Below are 19,367 nucleotides of genomic sequence, written 5' to 3' on the forward strand. Positions count from 1 at the left end.
AGGGATGGTGCATGTTAACATGTAAACAGGACAAAGATGAGATGCCTTTGGGACATGTTCCTAGACCCAGGACATAGAAAGTGCTCCAATGTCTTCTAATTTAGACATAGCTAAAAGTATGTAAGGAACACCTGCAAATTCATGTTGTATGGACCTCAAAAATGTTTTTTCACATGACTTTTTTATCATTTTTCTAGTAAGTTTTTCCAAATTGCAGCCAGAACAAGCCATCTATATGCTTGCAGAATAGCAGTTCTGAAAGCCACCCCTTTCTTCAGCTTCTGCTTGGTCTTATAATTAAGATAATACAATAAATGCTGTAATTCTGACTGCCACTTCATTTTCTGCATGAATTCCAGCATACTGGTTTTGATTAATCTAAAATCCAGTGTCTCTACTTCTGCTCTCTCCTAGCAAACAGACACTCCAGATCCAGAAACAGACAGTTAAATGTAATAAGCACATAATGCTTATCCCCTGTACAATTTAAACTGGCACCATGACCCAATTAAGCTTTTTGGCATCACAAACACTCTCAGTTTAGGGAGGGTGGTGGTTCTGTGGCAATAATAGGAACCAGATATTACTTATTACTACTGGTTTAGACATCTCAAATAGAACAGTTAAGAGGCTCCAACAGTGGCAGTTTGGATGAAGAAGTAAAATTATATTAGACTGAGAGTCTATCAGCAATATCAACCTGGGGACACTGCGAGTTCATGAAGCAATTGTTTTTATGTAGTTTAGATTCCCTGATATGAGTTCAGCATGTTAAGACTAAAAATAAAGATTATATCTGGATTTTTAAAAAAAGTGTGTGTGACATTTAGATTAAATCCCTGAAAGTTCTTAATAAACTAGATAAGGTGCTTCCTATAATTAATATTTTAAAATTAGTTAGAGATCTGAAGTTAACATAGCCATCACTCATCAACTTCTAATAACAAGGTCTGTTGGAAACATAATTTGGATATATGACGAATATGTTTAAAATAAAGCACACTAATTCACACTATCAAAAGAAACCATGCTATCTTGAGTCCTGAACAGTGAGTAGAAACAGAGTTCATTGAGAATGGGAATTGTTAAGTGAATGAATAATTAATTCTTTAAATTTGTAACTTGTGTGTCTTTTTACAAGTCACACAGCTGGCAAATACACGGCACAATGGGATACAATACCTTAAGGTTTATCTGTACTGGAATACCTCTGTATCTGTAGGCATCTGTGATACATGTGTTTCCTCCCTCATCAGAGGAAGGGAACCTCTGGAGTGACCCCAGTGCTGCATTGTCCTCTCCCAAGACAGGCAAATGCTTAATTTGTCTTTAAGACCTTCAATGATGACACTGGCACAGTCTCTCTGAGGTCACTGATGGCTGAACTCTGTGCTGGAAGCACCTGCACAAGCCTTGCTCAGGGATCTGCTGGTGGGCAGATGTGCAGTGTCCTCAGGCTTGCATGTGGATGTGACACAGAATCACAGAGGCACTAAGGCTGGAAAGGACCTCCAAGATCATCAAGTCCAACCTTTGACTGAATACCACTACATCAACTAGACCATGGCACTGTCATGAACAGTCACTGCTTGGACACTTCCAGTGGCAGTGACTGCCACTTCCCTGGGCAGCCTGCTTCAGTGCCTAACCACCCTTTCAGTGAAGAAATTCTCCCTGATGTCCAAGCTGAACCTCCCCTGAATGTCTGGGACCTGTGCAGAAGTGACAGATACAGGCAGGCTCCCCAGGCCCTGCTGCTCTTGGGCCACACCCGAGTGCCCAAAGCAGCAGGCACAGCTGCTTCCCTCACAGCCTGAGCACCAGGCTCAGCCAGCAGGGTAGATAAAGGTGCCTGTTGGGAGGAACTGCCAGCAAAGCAGTGAGGAAGGCCCCCTCATTAAGAAACTGTTGAAAACCTTGTAATTGAAGTTTAAAAGCAATCAGGATTGTATTACAGATACAATCCAGACGCTGGAGTTTCAATTTACACTTCATATCAGTGCAAGGCAAAAGCCTTGCTAGTTCTGTCCCCAGATCCCAGAGGTCCCAGCCCAGCCTTGCTGATGAGCTGACTGTCATCACTTCTGGGTGTGTTAGATAAGTGCGGTAGGGAGCAAACTGGCTGAATTCTGGGGAATTTTAATCGCCCACCAAACAAGGTTTGAAAGATTTGAAAGGCAGGGAAGCATTAGGATTCAGTAACAGTCTCCTTAGCCAAAACATTATGGGCCACCAGAAAAAAAGCTGAGGAGTGGTGGGTACTTCACCAGAAACCAGAAGCAAAGAAATACAAATATTACCCGGTACAAAAAGTATGTTACTATTGTCTTAACTTGGAAGAAGGAAGTTGGCAAAGACATATGGTACAGAGAAGTTGACAATACCCCTCCTAAGGTCTTGTACTATAGTACTGGTCAAAGCTTGATTTGACTTCAGTTTGATTAGACTTGATAGAAAGTTTGATTAGAACTCAGAAACTTCTGTGGGCTGCTATCAGAAAAAGAGAGTAACTATTTTCCTAGAGAGAGAAAAAGTCTCCCACCATAATATTCAAGGAGAAAGAGTTTTCAACAGCATTCAGCTCAAACCTGGATTTCTACCAATTAAGCTCATGTTAATCAGCTTAATGCCCATGCTAATGCATAAGCATGTTATTGAGGAAAGGATAAGAAGTACCAAAGCCATGCTTGCCTTGAACACTGCTGACAAGGAGCTTTAAATTGTGCTGCTCTTACTGATAATACATTGTGCTGAGTGGGTATTTATTGTCTCTCTAGTTCCTTTTCCTGAAAGAAATAATTAAGGATAGAAACAGTCCATAACTACATCAGATGTAGTTATGGAGATGTGGAGACGTGGAGAACATCTGACAAGCTCATCCTGCAATCATGTGGGTTTTCATTCTTGAGATTTTGACAGTAAAATAATTTCCAGTAATGTTCCTCCTTGGTCAGGACAGTTTCTTGCCCAGAGCTGAGGAACGTCCAGGCCTGTGTGAGTCCATGCCAGGGAGAACTTCTGAGGTATATTAGGGTTTTAGCCTGATTATAGAACTACAGAATGATTTGGATTGGGAGATACCTTAAATGTCATCTAGTCCCAACCCCCTGCCATGGTTCAGGTTCCTTAAAGCTCCATCCAACATAGACTTGGCCACTTCCATGGAAGGGGCACCCACAACTTCTCTGGACAATCTGTGCTCACCACACTCACAGTGAAGAAGTTTTTCCTAATATCTAATCTAAATTGATCCTCTTTCAGTTTGAAGTCATTGTCCTTTTTCTGTCATTTCTGACCTTGTATCAAGTCGCTCTCCAGCTCTCTTACAGCCCCTCTTTAGGTACTGGAAGGTGCCCTAAGATCTGCCCAAAGCCCTCTCTTCTCCAGGCTGAACAACCCAAACTCTCAGCCTGTCTTCACAGGACAGGTGCTTCAGCCCTCTGATCATCTTTGTGGCCTCCTCTGTACCTGCTCCAAGCAGGTCCACAACCTTTGTAAGCTGGGGGCCCCAGAGCTGGATGCAGCACTGCAGGTGGGGTCTGGCCAGAGCAGAAGAGCCCTCCACCTGCTGGCCACTCCTCTTTTGACACAGCACATGAAGAAAGCACTCCATACCTGACTCCATGCTCCAGGTTCCTTCAGTTCTTTCATAATATTGGAACTAATTCTAAAAATAAGAAAACATGGTGTGACCCAGGGCACTCTGTTTAAATATCATATGTCTTTGGAAAAGAGTATTTAAGGTCAAAGTCTGTCTCTTCATCATGGCTTACTGTTAAGTGCAATGGTTTCAGGTAACAAGGGCAGTGCTGACATGCAATATATTAAGAAAGAGTTTAGCATATCCTTTAGTAAGTTGAGATTCTTACAATTATACTATGATTATTCTATTATTATTTCTGTGCAGACAGCCACCGTATTCAGTGACCAACGAATATTTTTCACAAGTCGGCTCCAAGGACGTCTCCATCGACAAAAAAATAATTGAAATTTTGGAGCTCCCTCTGCTGGTTCTATGGCAACTTTCAGGAAATCACTTTCCCTCCTCTCTGATTGTTCATTATCATTTAAATAATTAACTTCAGGTGTCGTTGTACTAAAAAAAAAGTTACTACACTGCTTATTGGAGCACGTGTCTGTGGTAGCTGATGTTATATTGGAGAAAAATCTGACATTCCTCTAACAAAGGGAGAAGAGGTTTCTTTTTTAAAGTCTAGTTTCAGAACTTGCAAATGCATAGTGTAATGCATGCAAGTGATTAGTGGGAGCATATATCCCTATCAACTCCATTTTTTCACTGATTCCTAATATGTGTGCATTCATGTTATGTGACAGCTTTTATACATGCTAGAGTCTGCCTTACTAAGCACAAACAAGGTAAACCAGGAAGCCAGCACTCGTGAAAACACTGCACAGAACAGCACAAACTCATCCTTTATACACCTTATTTACCGGTTACTTTTATGCAAAAAAAAACCCCTTTTTACTGTCTTGTATGTAAATGGCACTAAAGGGTTTCAGTTCAGAGTTTGCTGTTCTAAGGTGGCTCACGGTGCCGCACAACACAATCACACGGGTATTTCACATGCCCCTGTTTAAAAACCAGCCAAACTACAGGGACAACACAGACATCAGGAACAGGGTTTGTCCAGGGGATTGCTCAGGTTTCATTGTCTTTTTTACCTTTAAAGAGAGTTCAGGGTCCTTAACTTTAAAAGGTAAAATTTCATTATATCCAAGTGTTTTCTGAATGGAGTCTGAAAATAGATTGCACAACTTTTCTTCCTGTTTTCTTGTAGCTAACACACTGGTTTCACAGTTAAGCTGCCATAAATTCCAACCAACCCGAGCTCTGCACATCAACTGTATCCTATTAAAAAATGTTCATAGAGGAGGTATACAGGTCTCAATAAGGCTAATAAAATACTAATGGGAGAGCAATAATGTAATTACAGGAACAGCTGATTAAAGCAAGATAGCACTTAACAGAATAAGGTAATTCCAAATCTAATGATTATATTAGATTATATCATTATTTCAGTGACACCACTGAGAGGTGAGTAGAGATGGAACTTTAACTTTCAACTTTTAAACAATTTAATTTACATTTATTTAATTTCTAATAGAAAAAAACTTTCTATTTTCTCTATGTTCATTGAGAAAACAGTTTATTTTCAGTTCCAGTTTTCTTGAAGAAAAGGTTTCTTTCAAAAAATTGGAAAGGTACTTAGTTCTGAATATTGATACCTGGATAATGGACCCATAAGTAAATGCTGCTGAGCTGAATTGTGTGAAGGTCATTAGAAAATTATCCCACTGAGGTCACTGGAAATATTCTTTCTGATTCTGGCAAAAACTGGAATGACTCACTAGTGACTTTAAAGTTTTTAATCTTCCCAACATTTTACGGTGTATTTAAAATAATTTTGGCTTGGGTATTTGTTACTTATTTAAACAAGGGAAAGATCTTTCAGTGATGCTGTTAATCCCTAGCTATATGGTAGAGATGTCAAACATAAATATTCCAAAACTATAAGCCAGACACTGTAAAAAGGATTTTTTACCAAAAAAGTTAACTTGCCATACAGAAATTCAGGGGAAAGTTTAGGGCAAATTTATTCTACCTCTGACTAGAAAGGTTTCTGAGGTTAATCTGTGATCCAAAAGAGCCTCTTAAAAATCATGGTTGTATAGCACACAGACCTTTGCATTCAAAGACATTTTTACACCTCCACATTGCCATGAAAGTGGGAATGGAGTAAAGCTGCTGTTCTACTGGTAGTGTTGAGTGGGAATGAAGCTGGTGAAGCTGCATGATTCCTTCAAGTAGAGCTGTGCTTCCAGACCACTGGGATGGACTACAAGCAGAGATGCAGGTGCAGCTGCTCAAATTGCTGACTGCCTCTCTCATGTTGAAGCTACAGAAGTGTTACTTTTCTTCCTTGTGATGTTTTGTTCTGGCAGATGAACAGTCACTTGTGGCAAGTAGGTGCCTTGAATGGAGAAGGAAAACCCTTCCAGAGAAAGACAAGTAACATTTCTGGAAAAATGCAGTGCGCTCACCTAGGGTTTGGCAATGAAGATAAGCAACATAAGGATGCTGCTGAACACAGAGGATGACTACATCAGGGAACTTGCAGCTCCCACTGTTCTTCACCCCTGCTTTCAGTTGCCAGGGAGAACGGAGGTAGAATAATGCTGACAGCAGTAACAGGGTGACTTGGAACTTGGTACCTGCTATTCAGAAGGTGCCAACGCCCTGTGAGTAATCATGGTCACGTAGGTATTGCTTGTATGAGATTTTCTGCTGGGGATTGTGATGACACATACTTCCTTCTTTGCCTTTTTACATGTGGTAACTCTCTTATGACTATTGAGTTCAAATTAGGAAATGTTACTGATTGAAAAGTCACTGCTCCAAAGGACATCTCTTCTTAAACTGCATTGCAACAATACATCTTATTTGTACAATAACATCTGCATTTTTAAACAATATGCCCTTGTTATGCATATATTGTTGTGTATGTAGTTGTACAATGATAAATATAGAAATATGTGCACAATTGTAATTGCACATATTGGCTCAGCATAGTCAAACTTGACAAAAAACACATTTTCACTCTTCTAAAATAGCTGTGCTACTTATTAAGTAAAGGACAATCTTATTCCTTGGAACTATTCATATTCTTCTGTCTAACAGGAAGGAAAGTATTGATAAGCAAAGGCACACCAGATACCTAAGGGAGATTACATAATTATTATTCATTATTAATGAAGCCATTGCCTCATACACATGAAATACAGAGCACTTAATACTCTATCAACCTCATCTTCCCATCAATAAATACATTCTCTCTAGAATGGGATATTATATATCCTCACTTGGGACATCTGTTCACATGGAATCCACTAATCAGAAGTTACAGTTCAGTTTGACTTTGCTTTGTCTTTGTCTTTAGCTCGCTTGGTTTTGTAATCCTGGTGCACATCACACGATGATATTTAACCCATTATTTAACCCTATGTATCCAACAAGAATCTCAACATTCAAGCCACTTAAGAGTAACATGAACAACAAGCAAACTCAGCCATGTAGGGTTTTCCTCTGCTTGCCAGCTATTTAGAATGAAAAGCACCATAGGAAGGGGAGTAAGACTGGCTGGAGGTCAGCATAAGAACATGTTAGCAGAGTAGCTCAGCCATGTGGCACACACTACCTCTTCTGTTCAACTTCTGCCATATTTTTTGTGGCATGTTTAAAATTTTCATACTGCTGTTTTTGAAGGCTGTTTTTGCAAGATGTTTACATGGCAAGGGATTCCTATTCTGGGTTGTTTTACAAGCTTGAGAACTAGGTATCCACCCCAGAAGTGCCTTAAATAGAATGGGCAATACCTCCCAGGGGAGCTTTGGAGGGAGCTGCACTGACATATGAGGATTAGGCAGTGACAAGAGTTCTGAGTTTCACAGAAAGGTGGCAACAAGGGTCTAGGAGGAAGGGAAGGATGTGAGGACGCACCTCTAGGGGAGGAGCCAATGGCAGCAGTCACAGACCATGTCTGGTAAGGTCTGACAGTGGTCTCCAGCAAAACTGGACTGTAACAAAGACATAAAGCACAACTTTTCCTCCTAAGTACTGCCAGATCCTGAAAGGTAACAAATACCCACATCTTCTGCTGTCTCTATGAGAATTTCAGGTGATCCTGAAGGATCAGAGCTGATTAAGTTAACTTAATAATGTAACTGTTAAAATTAAAGAAGTCAAAAATATTAGAAGAAAACTGGATATAAAATCAGCTGCTTTCTGTCTTAGTGCCTTTTCATTTTGGGACAGTTTTGCATAAACATGTCTGGATTGCACTGTCCTAAATGTCAGTTTTGCAGTGATGCTTCAGTGAACAGGTGACAAATACTAGATTGCTGCATCCTGAGACTCATCTGCAAGTGAGGTAACCAATAAATGAAGAGATGAATTAAAGTCAAATGAAAATATTTTTTTTAAATAAAGGAATTTAAAAAAACCCAAAAAAACCAAAGAGGTAAAAACCCCAGTTGAGATCTGTAAATAACTTATGGCTGCATAACCAGAAACAGCTTTGTAGTTTGTCTGCCTCGTATAAAGACTGTGGTTAACAGCATCTAGCCCAGGAAGCAAGCCTGAGGCAGGGGTGATAGCCTGTTTCTGTAAGTGGGAAGTAGAAAGGAAGACTCCTTAGGAAGCCTCCTTCTGCAGGACATTCCAGCTACGAAAGGAGTGAGGAGATAGGCCATCAGAGAGATCCGTACGTCAACCAGTGCAGTATGTAATGACAGAGAACAATTACTTGCCCATCCCAAGTACTGGCCAATGAGAAGCAATTCAGGCACTAAGCAGAGCTACCTGTGATGATGGTCTACAATAACATACCTAAGCTCCTAATTCAGAGGGGTGTGAGTCTCAAGTCTGGTCTTGGTTTAGCCAAGGTTGTGCCTTTCTCAGTAAAAGTACTATGCATGCAGCAGGATTAAAAAAAATAATGATGAAGCATTTTCTTTTTTTTTTTTTTTTCCTTTTTTGTTTTTTTTTTTGCTTTCCACCTCTGTTTTGACTCATCAGCATGTCTGCATGGGCTGTTAAAAACACTACTATGGGATGTGATCTCCCACAGTGACTTGATGAAATCTGGTTTCAGCCAAGGTAATGGAGTCCACCACTGAACATCTAACAGCATTTCACTGCTGCTCACAAATGAGGGCCCGACCAACACACTGCTAGAACCAGTGGCTTCTGAAGTTTGGTTCAACTGGATTTTAAGACAGCAACATATATTCACCCTCCATTAACATAGTTTAATAAAATACTACTGTAGTTAATAATAATTGATTTGATAGACCATAGACTCAGAGAAGCAAGTGTTAAAACAGATAATGGCTCAGTGCATGGCTAGGAAGACAGGCTGAGAGGAAGTGACTCATGTGCCCCTTGACTGCGCAAACTACTCAAAAAGAAAATTCATCTGTATGTTAGCCCAGCGGACTGTTACTGCCATAGTGCTTTAAATTCTCCAATCTGATACGCTGTTCTCCAATCATTGGGCTATTGTAGCACTCAAAAAACATTAAAACTCGTGATTATTTGTGGGGGAAGTTGGTTTATAAAGGGAAAGGAAAGCAGTTAGCAATGTTCCCTGCCAAAGCAGTGATAAATGAGTTCTGTAGCAATGGCAACAGTGAGGGAGAGAGTAAATCAGCAGCAGGTATCATTTTCCTATAACTGTGAGCTCTCATTTATCTTGGATGCTCGGAATTCATGCTATGAATCAGAAGCAGTACCACAACAGTAGTATTTCAACTGGTCTGGTAAAGAACAATCTCAGCAGTATCTGCTTTTCCAAATTTATTCTTTGGTTACTTACCTCTCACATGGTGAGTTGGACCTGTTTGCAGACAGTTTGAAAAGCCAACAGTACTTTTTCTCCAATAGTATAGAAAAGATGAGCCTTTCTGCAAGCTCGGTGGAATGTCCCTGATGTCCCTGTGCTTCCTTTCCTTTTCTTCTAACTGGGAAACCTGGAAGGCCCAAGAGGCCTTCTAGCAGAGTGACCTCAGAGTGACTGGAGTTTTCTGTCTACTTCTTTGATTCTTTTGGACTTTTGTTCCATTTCTTATATTACACAAAATGGAGCAGGAGAACCCTAAAATTCAAAAACCTCTGCTCAGTAAAGAATCACTGTTCCATTTCATAAAGTAGTATACTGCCTACTTCTAGTCAGAGGTGTCTGAAAACATTCTTTTTTACTGACATACTATCTAGCATATTATCCTACAGAAACTAATCACAAGTAAGACACTACCAAAAATGACAAATTCACTCTACCTAAATTCTACTGTCTATGTTTGGATTTAGCTGCCTAAAACACACCTAAGTGGCAGACAGCAACCCAACCATGCACTTTCCAGAAAGTCTGGAAAATCTCCAGGGCATTATCAAACTTGTCCTAATGTGCTTAAACATATTGTTTTGAGGGTTGGAAGCTTGGCTAGTAAAGACAGTAGCTATGTTCTGGCTTTGCACTGACCAGCCAGTAACATCCATCAAACCAAAGAGCTAGGAAAGAGGATTTCTGACAGTAAATGAGACCACCATGTGAGTGGCTGATGCAAAAAATGCAAGTAGGAGGGTCCAGAATTCCTGACTCTTCTTTCAGTGCAGACACAGCACCCTGTAGGTCATGTCTGATTTTCACGGGCAGTAGGTCATGGGTGCACATCAACCTCACCCTGGCATAGGTGTGAGAAGGAACGTGATAGGGTGGCTCTGTGCTTTGGGAGGGAGGTGGATAAATTCCACTTGTTTTGGTCCATGGCCCATTTCCAGTGGAGGAACTACCACACAGTCAGTCTGGACAGCAATGTTTCTGCCATTCTGCCAAACTCTGAATAGTGAGCCAACACTGTCCTTGGTGTTCTCATGATTTCACTGTACCACTCTGAAGTACTTGGGCCTCACACTCCCTCAATGCTCTGAAATTCTGCAGTATTTTAACTCACTTGGTTTCAAAGGAGCTACTTCTAAGCAAATCAAGAGAAAATCAGATCTTTCTGCTAGCAAGTCTCCCAAGGGATTTACTATGCTGTAAGCAACCACTCTATTCTGTGTTTACCTTGCAGGTAATAACAATAATATTCTGTGAAGAATTCAAACACAGAAGAAACATACCAGGCAAGTCACTAGAAGAAAATTAAGGCTTACCTTTCTCTGTAAACATGTAATGCATTAGTAGATTAACTCCCCATTAGACAAATGAATGACACAAGATGCAGCATGCTACAGAAGACAAACTACATATCAGATGCAGTAAAACTCTAATCATAATTAAAATATCTAAGTAAACATTATCTGACTCAGAACCAAGCTGCACTAGGGAAGATCTTCACTGTGCTGCTAGGCTTCAAGTGTAGTTTATCTGCCAGGGCTTAATGCCTGCATTAAAGTTACCCTGGTTACTGACAACTCCCATTCAATCACCTGAAATTCGTTGTCTCTGCAGTAGGAAACTGTGTGTTTATTATAGAGTTGGGTTTTGATAAAATGACCCAGAATACAGACACAGATACCTGAACCAGTGTATTTAAAACTGAAATTAAAAAAACCGTAACAAAAAACTTTCGATTCGTGTTTTCAACACCAGCTGTGTGACAAGGAGCACAGAAATCAGAGATGAAGCAAAGTTGTCATGACATTGATAATACAGAAAACACTTACCATAGCATGATGATAGATCACAATATTGGTAACTATGTTGAGACAAATAGCACATATGGATGAACAAAACATAATGACATAGCTTGAGGACCGTCATTTTTCTAAAGTGGCACAGTCACTTGGAAGGACAATCTGAATAATGTGTAGTTCTAACTTTACATGAAATAAAGGATACAGTCAATGAAGACTGCTCTTCTGCAAGATCACTCCATCTGGACACATGAACATAGCTATACAAGTTTTTAGGGTTCATCTGTTCAATCAAAACAGTGAACTGAGATAAACAGTCTTGGAAGAGTTTAGAAAACTAAAAGCCAAATCAGGCCTGCAGCACACACCGTCCTTGCTTATGTAAAGTATATGGCTCTTAAAGAAACTATGTTTATAGGTCCAGGATGATTCTATGAAATGCTTTGAAAACCATAGATCCAAGTGATAGAAGGGTGAAGATTCAGAAGAACTGCACATTAAATAATTGGGAGGATGTACATGTTATGTGCTTGGATTTTTCCTAACCTCTTTATCCCAATCAAAATCTAATGTAGCATCATCCAGCTCTGCTATGGAGAAGAGAGATGTCTTTGTGACCACGCTGGCTTTACTAGAATTTCCCAATGAAAAACTCTTCCTTTTGCCAGGATTGCTCACGTGCACCTTCAGCAGTGGGCTGTGGCTTTCCTTGCTGGTGTCATTCTTGCTGGCAGGCAAGGTTTCTGATTTTGCCTCTGGACGTGATACAAAGGAGAATGTCGACAGCTTAGCTAACGTGCTGGAGAGCACCTTCCCTGTGCTTGGAACACCAAGTTTCTCCTCTCCCTCCCTTTTCTTCTCAGTGGGTGGAGGTGACACAGCATCAAACCTGACATCAGAGCATATTGTTGCACTTTCTCTGATCTCTTTTTCTAAGGCCAGACTCTGCTGCTGGTCTTCCCCTTTGTTATCATTTGATTCTTTTTCCAAACTAAATTTTCCTAAGTGAGTCAGTGTCATCTTGCTTTTCTCAGGTGGGCAGCATTCTTCTGGAAGCTGCTCTCCCTGGAGCTGCTCTCCTGGCTTAAAAATGATTTCACTTGGAAAAAGAGAAAATTCTTCATTTGTCTTCTCTGAAGAATGACCAAGCTTTGTCCTTGGTCTGAAAGAAAATTTAGCTAGTTTAGCAGCTGGGGGACTTTCACTTTCTTGCTCAGGAGAACTTACTACCTTTGTTTCCTTCACTACTTGATCTTTACTTCTTTTTCTTATGGAAACTGCTGTACTTTTTGCAGCTACTGATATGCTGTTCTCTTCTCCTAGCACAGAATCTGAATCGCTTGAGAGATCTGGCAGGCCAGAGGCAGGTAATACTGAAGGAAGGGCCTTTGCCTTGGGGTCCTGTGTACTTGTAAAGAACCCATACGACTTCTCCCTGTGCAGCCTCCGCCAGCTTCTAGAAGCATGTTGTCTAATAACTGAACCCTGCACACTAGCACTTGGTTCTGGGTCTGCAATATTATCTTCTGAAGAACAGTTGTGTTCTTCAGTCCTCTTCCTCCCTAACTTGGAAACTTTGTCCTTTTGTTTCAGAGGAGCATGCAGATCCACAGCTGCTAGTGACTCTGTTATTCCATTTTGCTTCCTTGGTATTGAAGCAGATCTTTCTTCAGAACCTGAAGTTTTTGAAGTCAAGTTATTTGGAGATATCTTGGGCACTGGAGACTTCCTCTGAGAATTTTCTTCAGCATCAATGCTGCTCTCTTCCACGCTGTCAAACCATGCCAGGCTGTTTGTATTTTTGTTATTGCCACATGCCGAGTTGCACAAGGGTTCTAGATGAATATTCCCTTCAGAACTGCCTTCAAGCAAAGGTGTCTGTGGCCCAGAGTTATCCTCTTCTTGATTTAAAGATTCTGACTGAGACCTTTGCTTTGACTGCCCAAATGCATCCTCATTCAAGCAATTTGTGGTAGTACTGAAATTTGTTTCTTCAGGCTGCTGCTGGCATGAATTTTCCCTTTGCAATCTATACAATTAAAAAAAATTAGACAATCGTAAATTAATTTTCTTCCTTTTTCTTTCTTCATTTTATTAGTGATACATAATATGCATGACTGGTGGAATGCTACAAGTCATGTAGGTCACAAAAGTATATTATTAAGCTTCACATACAGCTCTGAAAGCTGGTGTTGCAATCTGTTTAATTTCAGCACCTTTGACAGTAAGTGGCAGAATTTAGTGCCCCCAAAAGAAGCAGGCAGATGGACAGAGAAAGCAACCACCTCCACCTAAACTGCATTTCCTTGGGAAACCAAGCAGAAAGAAAAACAACACCTAAAACAAACAGCTTTGCACTACTTACAACCATTGCTAGAGTCCCTTACAGATTTTACATATTCTATAGGTTTATCTTCTAGAATAGGAATTAAATCATTAAATCATCAAATCATTAAATCATCCTGAGCCAGGTAAAGTCTCAAATAAGTTATTGGAATGGAAAACCTAGGTACTACTTGGAATAGTGTGGTTTTTTGGGTTTCTCTCATAATCACTATATATTCAACATGTCAAAAACATGACAGAATGAAAGCATCTCAAATCACTTAATTATCATTAAAATTTAATTATCACTGCCTGTGGATATCAATATTATCAGGGCCCTCCAAAACAACAGAGGTGCTTGAGTGAGGGTTCCCTCCAACCTCAGAATAGCTGATGTTCTGTCTGTTGTACCTAAACACAAATTTTCCAAGGCATACAGCATTCTGGTTTTTGCTAAACAGTGACACAAACCGGAGTGAAAAGGAGCCACCTTCCATCCTGAAAGTGACTGTATTCATCTAGAAGAACTGATTCTTATGCATTATAAACAGTTTCTCTGCTCTGGGAAAAATATAACACAATATAAACATGTATAGGCATGTTTAGAATAATTATTAGAATTGTTTACTAACATCTTTATTCTTAATTTTTAAATGGAAGGTGGCAGAAATGATATGACTCATCAAGGAGGGATGAGATATATGATACATGCTTGTTTTATTGAAATATAGTTTAGGGGAAATGCATGGAACAAGTCTTCTAATAGAGAATGGGCTGTTTTAAAGAGGACATTAATTTAGTATTCACTAAGCTGCTTAAGAGAGGGAAGAAGAAAGCAGCTTAATTTACAGCAGAGGCCATTTGGTGGGATATTGGGAAAATCTTTCTGAACATTGGGTGGAGCAATCATGGAACAGACTACAGAATGGCAACAGAAAATCCACATCATTAGAAGGCTTCAGAGCAGATAATGTGAGCTCCTGCCAGGAAGGTCAAATGCAGACTTGAGCCTTTCTTTGTATTTGATCTCCCATTCCATCCTACATTTCTATGACCCCTATGAATTACCTCTGTTTTAAAACTAGCTTTTGTGTGTCTGTTGAAGATACCTCACCTTCATCTGTTTCTGTTGACTCTGTGGTTATTTAACACATCATTACTGTAAGTTACAAAATAAGTCTCAAAAATATTCAAAGGAAAAGTGAATTCTCCCAGTTCTTTCCATTAATTTCAACAACATTAATCTTTATCTTCCTTTAACAGTAAGAAAAAACAAGTTTTTTAAGGCCTAATCTCATTTCAGGAAGAAAATGTAGGGTTTTTTTTTAAATTTTATTTCCTTCTAGGAAATGAATTCTAGGATTTTTCTCTCAGGTTCAGTGCATTAAAAGTTTCCTAATAATAACAACAAATAGATTTCCCAAAGACTATTGCAGTGAGATGAAAACTAGAGATGTGACAGTGAAAATTACAGCATGTAAAAAAAAGTTACCCAAAAGAACAGAACTTTGATTCAGGCTTACATTTTCCATTAACAGAAAGGGAAGGATCCTGACAAACCCAATACAAAGGGCAGCTTAAAAAGTCATGAAGCAGATGTAGCAAAAAGTTATGTAAAATTATTTGCTCAGCTACAGGATCTAGCATTTTGACTCTAATAAGCATTTTTGAAACTTATCTGAGCATAATATTGAGATATGAGTTGGGAACTCATTAAAATATTTGTAAATTCTAAAACCCAGAGGCAGAAATATCTTGTGATAATCTCAGAGTGCTACTTTAAAACAATCTCCTTGATTATCCATGTCTTCTAAAGGAGTCCCTTCCCAATGTCAGACTATTTTTAGACAGATATTATTGTGAAACAAATTCTGTTTCCTTTCTGAATTAGTTTGTTATTTTGTGTATTATAACCTGTCAAGTCTTTGTAGCTCTTTGTGCAAAAGATCTCTCAGCTCCAGCCGCTCCAATATGATTTCACATTGTGTTCGGTATTGCTCCATTGGATTTTCTGGAAACGAGGTGTGTAAGGCATTGATGCCTCCAAGAAGTGCACCCCCCTATGGCACCAAGGAGATTAAAAAAAATATATATAAGAAACTACCTTTATTATTTATTATATAAGAAACTACCAAATTTAAACAACAGAGACTATGTTATCTGAAATTCTCCCTTAGATCCTTAGATATTTTAAAGCTTAAGGTAGCATATATTTACTAACTGTATCCACACAAATAATCCTATTAGAGCTGCTCACACGGTCAAAATTGCTTATAAATATAAAGCAATTACATGATCAAGCCTGTGGTGTACTCATACTTGTTTATTTTTATTGACACATGGAATGGGAAGTCCACCTACAGCTTGAGAACATCATGACTGAAAATGAAAATTAAGATTCAAGATATTTTCCAAACACCTTGCAAAAATTGTAAGAAGTTCTGACTGCTAGAAGTTTTCATTAGCTTTGCCTAATTTCTTAAAGGAAAAGACCTGGATATTAAGACTTGTCAACACAGGGCAAATCATTGGGCAGAAATATTTCGGAATAGCACTTTAAGAGTAACTTACTGTTTGTGAATAACTCCAGTGAATTGTAAGTGATTTTAATCTGGGACAATTTTTGCTGTGCCTTGTAAAAATGAAGTAGTCTTTATTTGGAACAGAGCATCTGCACAGTGATTTGTTCCACAACAAATAATCTAGAATAGCTCTGTAGTTAACTGCTCTTTCAAATAAAAACCTCACACCACAAGCCCTGTATTTTGTCACAAATTAGTTAGCATTTACCACTCCTGTCTAATCTATAAAGCTCAATACAACTAATGAACAAGATGTGTATCAAGAGCCATGGGCACAACAGCAAAAGTCAATGAAATCTCTAGATCCTGAAATTGCTACCTATAGCATCCTGTGGATTACACGTCTTCAATTGTGGTAATTTCTAGTTCTCCCATTTGCAATGTTAAAATCTTATATTAAAAAAATTACACTGAAAACCATCACTCTGTGGCTAATTAAAGCTCTCTAAAACTACAACATGCTAAAATTAAGGCTGTCCATGCAACCTTTAATGCATCTCACTGAGGTTACCACTTGGGTTTTTTTCACCCATCACTTCAGAAACATGATAGAAACATGTTCCACATAGAAGCACCAGTCTCTTGGCATGGACAAGGCTCCAGCAGAACCCCTCTGCTGTATTTGCCTCAGGAACTGGAAGGTTCATAGGCAATGAGGCAGGGACTCAGTCTCTTGGTTAGACCAATTAAAAGCAGACAAGGAGGACCAGATTCCATCTCTGATGCTATTCCAGTTCTCATGATTCAGAAAGAGTTAGTCAAGAAAAGTAAGAAAATAAATCTCTAAGTGGGATCCTGATGTGGTGTGTGCACAGGAGGAAATTGCAGACAACAGGAAATGTACTCAAACACTCAAAGTGCCACTATTCTAAAACTGGGGCCTCAACCATGTCTCAAGGTATGGTCTATCTAGTGGACCATTTCTTCTGGACTGTACACAATTCAGATCAGAGAAACAGCACCATCCCATCACTTCCCAAGGACTGTGTGAAGATAGGTGAATTGATACTTCTGAAATAGTCAAGGCCACTGGAGATAAATTCCAAAGAAAAATATGTTAAGAAATTGAGAATATTACTTTTAGAACAGCAGGTAATAAACAAAATATTGAGCAAAACACTGACAAAAGATGGTAGCTTTTGGACTGAGTACTGTCAACATGTGACTTAAGGACCCAGCGGAAAAAATAAGAGGAATACGTGGTTATATATCCTGAGATATACAGCTATGGGCTACATCTTGCCCTCATTGACATTCCAGTCCTTTACTTGGCCATCACAAGGAGCTTCTTTTAAACACAGTAGTGCATGTGAAATTTTAAGTGAATTTAAGAGATCTGTGCAGTTTCAGTCCTGTGCTGGTGCTCACGTCTCTGAGATTCTGAGATATCCTTTTGAGTGGAGGAAGGAAACCATATGACAAAACCACTGCAAACTGAGGGCAGAGGATCTAAAACAGAGATAGAAAGTATTACAGGGGAAGTTAGTGGAAAGGAAAGGTGCAAAATGCCTAGGGATGGAAAGATAAATTATAAAAATGACTAAAAGGAGAGGGATTGGAAAGAAAATAAAACAAGGATGGAAACATGACCAAGAGAAGGAGGGACACAATGCTATCAAGAGAAAATGAGGCAAAGAAAAGATCAAGCCAGGTAGGTTTGGAATATGCTTACAAAAACAAAGTAGGAAAGAGAAGTATAAAGGTGAATTAGAGGGCAAAACAAAAAAAACCTCCAAAGAAGTAGGCTGATTATGAAAATGTGATAGTCTTCCTTCCCAAGAGAGCTCACAAGACATGCCCAGTCACAGAAGAACTGTGAACTTCAATTTTATACTGGCAAGAACATGACCTATTGTAGAAGTTGCAAATACAGCGTCAGAGAGGGAGTTTGCTGAGCTAAAAGGTGGCAGCCAGTCCTTCCAGAATGCTACTGGCACTTCCTAATTTACAAACTCATTCTAGAGACTGACAATTAGGCAGGAAACACAGGATGTATTTGTACAAAATGTAGCGGGGTTTTTTTGGGTTTTTTTCTCTAGAGAAGGAATCTGCTTCTGAAAATAAACTTTTGCATGTTACTTTAATCTTTTTTTTTAATAAAACAAATCACTTTCTTCAAAAAGAAACTACTTCAGTGATTGTTCATATTTTCCAGGAGGAAAGTAAAATCTGACCTTAAATAGCAAATTTCAAATTTGCATTTTCCTAGCAAAAATGAACACATTTGTCTACTTGCTCATAAGAAGCTAAGAGTGGAGCAAAGATGGTAAGCATACAATGTACTCCCAGGTAATCTTCTGCAGTCATAATGCAGACAAATTCCTCACTGACTCTTATTAGACAAAAATTTGTTACACCAGTGTAGTGTGTTATCCCTGGTCAGGTCAACCTGCAGCCCCCGAGGGCAGGACTGTATAAAAATGAAATACTGAACCACAGTTAAAAAAATTCTTTTACATTTATTGGTGCTGATCAGGTAGAGAGACACACAGGGGACAATACGCATTCATTATTATTATTGTTGTTATTATTATTATTATTATTATTATTAATATATATTTCACTTTTTGATCTGTTACCAAAAAAAAAAATTAGTATTTCTGAGTTCTTATATTCAAAATCATATTAATTTGAAACCACTGTCCCATCAATTTTCTGTCTAGTTAATTACAGGTTTAATTACAGTTAATGGAGACTAACGTAGTATCTTCTGCAGTTTCAACAGCTTCATATTTTAACTTTGATGCAGTGCTGTCATTGAAAAGCTGAGCTCCTCAAAACGATGCAAGATGAATTGCAGCAGACAGCGAAATAATCTTTTCTTACTTAATAAGGTCAGGCCCTGTAGTATTTTTGAGATAAATTCCATTTGCAGCGTTGTGCAATAGATTATCTGTGGCACAAACTGCAATTAGTCTCTCAACCCTCTGCTCTGAAAGGACAAGGGAGATCACAAGTGCCTGCCTGTCATACGTGACTTTGTGCATGTATCCTGAAGAGCTATGTCTCCAAAAAAGGAGCCTATCTACTTCCACAAAGGTCTTTCAGGCCCACTGAACTAATAGGTGCTCTTTTTAATTTGAAAATATTCAAATTACCCTATACAGGAGCAGAAAATGCCATTTTGGATCAGACCAGTCAGCTGAGTAGCAGAGCACACCATCTCTGACAAAGCCCAACCCAAACATTTCAGATGTGCTAAAAACACCCATGCACAAAACTTCGGAAAATCTGCCTATGGCATT

The 19,367-nt window shown here is 39.1% G+C and overlaps 1 protein-coding gene across 1 annotated transcript in view; it reads right to left on the minus strand.

The window, feature by feature from the left end:
* Positions 1-8,527: 8,527 nt before the first annotated feature.
* The window catches only part of MCM9 (minichromosome maintenance 9 homologous recombination repair factor), a 50,706-nt gene continuing 39,866 nt past the window's right edge, over positions 8,528-19,367 (minus strand). Inside the window, exons 11-12 of the mRNA XM_063389885.1 lie at positions 15,455-15,600; positions 8,528-13,244 (exon numbers count right to left, since the gene is read on the minus strand). Of these exons, the coding sequence (XP_063245955.1) occupies positions 11,738-13,244; positions 15,455-15,600 (1,653 nt within the window). The 3' untranslated portion in view covers positions 8,528-11,737. The remainder of the gene's footprint in view (positions 13,245-15,454; positions 15,601-19,367) is intronic.

Source organism: Prinia subflava, chromosome 2 (assembly GCF_021018805.1).
Source record: "Prinia subflava isolate CZ2003 ecotype Zambia chromosome 2, Cam_Psub_1.2, whole genome shotgun sequence".
Classification (NCBI taxonomy): domain Eukaryota; kingdom Metazoa; phylum Chordata; class Aves; order Passeriformes; family Cisticolidae; genus Prinia; species Prinia subflava.